Source organism: Plectropomus leopardus, unplaced genomic scaffold, assembly GCF_008729295.1.
Source record: "Plectropomus leopardus isolate mb unplaced genomic scaffold, YSFRI_Pleo_2.0 unplaced_scaffold4636, whole genome shotgun sequence".
Lineage (NCBI taxonomy): Eukaryota > Metazoa > Chordata > Actinopteri > Perciformes > Serranidae > Plectropomus > Plectropomus leopardus.
In genome coordinates, this window is record NW_024650846.1 from 1 (window position 1) to 1,288 (window position 1,288).

Consider the following 1,288-nt stretch of genomic DNA (forward strand, 5'->3'; position numbering starts at 1 on the left):
AAGGCCTCTGACACAACATTTAAGAACAAGCTGCACGATCAGCATCTTGGCAAGACCAAGGCCTTTGAGAAGCCAAAGCCTGGAAAGGGCAAGGCTGAAGCTCACTTCTCTTTGGTTCACTATGCTGGTACAGTGGACTACAATATCACTGGCTGGCTGGACAAGAACAAGGACCCTCTGAATGACTCAGTTGTTCAGCTTTACCAGAAAGCTTCAAACAAACTGCTGGCCTTCCTGTATGCAAGCCATTCTTCAACTGATGGTAAGAGTATGCAGATCAGATAGTGTGCTTCACCATAATAAAACAATCCTGAGCATTATTTATGGTTTCAGAAACGTCATACATTTTTCTTTTTTTTTTTTAAACTATCTTCTATTATTGGTACAAGATAATAAGCAAAATCGACATTTCTGTCTCTTAATTAGCTATTGCGTCTTATCAGAGGGTGAGGTTTAAGATGTTACATGAGATGCATTAAGTTTGTAGTAATAGGTAAGGTAAGAATAGGTAAGTGTGTGTCTACACTTGGTTTGGGATTGACATAAAGTTCATGACTGCTCTGTAGTCATATTTATTAATGTGAGTTAATTACAGAATTATCATACTTTCAACAGCAAAGAAAACGATCAAAAGTTACTTCAGTGTTGTTTATTCAGTGCCATTAGTGAAATTGAATGTTTTGTGAAACAGATGCTGCTGGTGGTGGTGGCAAGAAGGGTGGTAAGAAGAAGGGTGGGTCCTTCCAGACCGTGTCTGCTCTTTTCAGAGTATGTATTGATTCATATTTTTGGATAACAATTAAAAACCTGAAATTCAAATAATGTTGACTCTATTATCTAATTATTCTAATCCACAGGAGAACTTGGGCAAGCTGATGACCAACTTGAGGAGCACTCACCCTCATTTTGTCCGTTGCTTGATCCCTAATGAAACAAAGACCCCAGGTAAGAAGTCTGAAGTCCCACTGTTTGCACAATATGTTGTACACTCATACAAAGATATATTCTAAACTGTATGATTTTTTTTATCTATAAGGTCTTATGGAGAACTTCTTGGTCATCCACCAGCTGAGGTGTAACGGTGTGCTGGAAGGAATCAGAATCTGCAGAAAGGGCTTCCCCAGCAGAATCCTCTACGGTGACTTCAAACAGAGGTGACTGCAGTTTTCAAGTTGATTTTAGTCTGGGTATTTCATCGAAAACACCAGGAAAGGACAGGAAGTGAATATAAGTTACAACAATATTTTCTCTTGCAGATACAAAGTATTGAATGCTAGTGTCATCCCTG

General features: G+C 38.8%; 1 protein-coding gene across 1 annotated transcript; it reads left to right on the plus strand.

Moving 5' to 3' along the window:
- Positions 1 to 6: 6 nt before the first annotated feature.
- On the plus strand, positions 7 to 1,154 carry LOC121939368 (myosin heavy chain, fast skeletal muscle-like; the record flags this gene model as incomplete). The annotated part of the gene is made up of 4 exons (XM_042482400.1): positions 7 to 262; positions 692 to 768; positions 858 to 945; positions 1,037 to 1,154. Coding segments are annotated over 4 exons (539 nt in total), but the record flags the coding sequence as incomplete, so codon positions are not given.
- Positions 1,155 to 1,288: the final 134 nt, after the last annotated feature.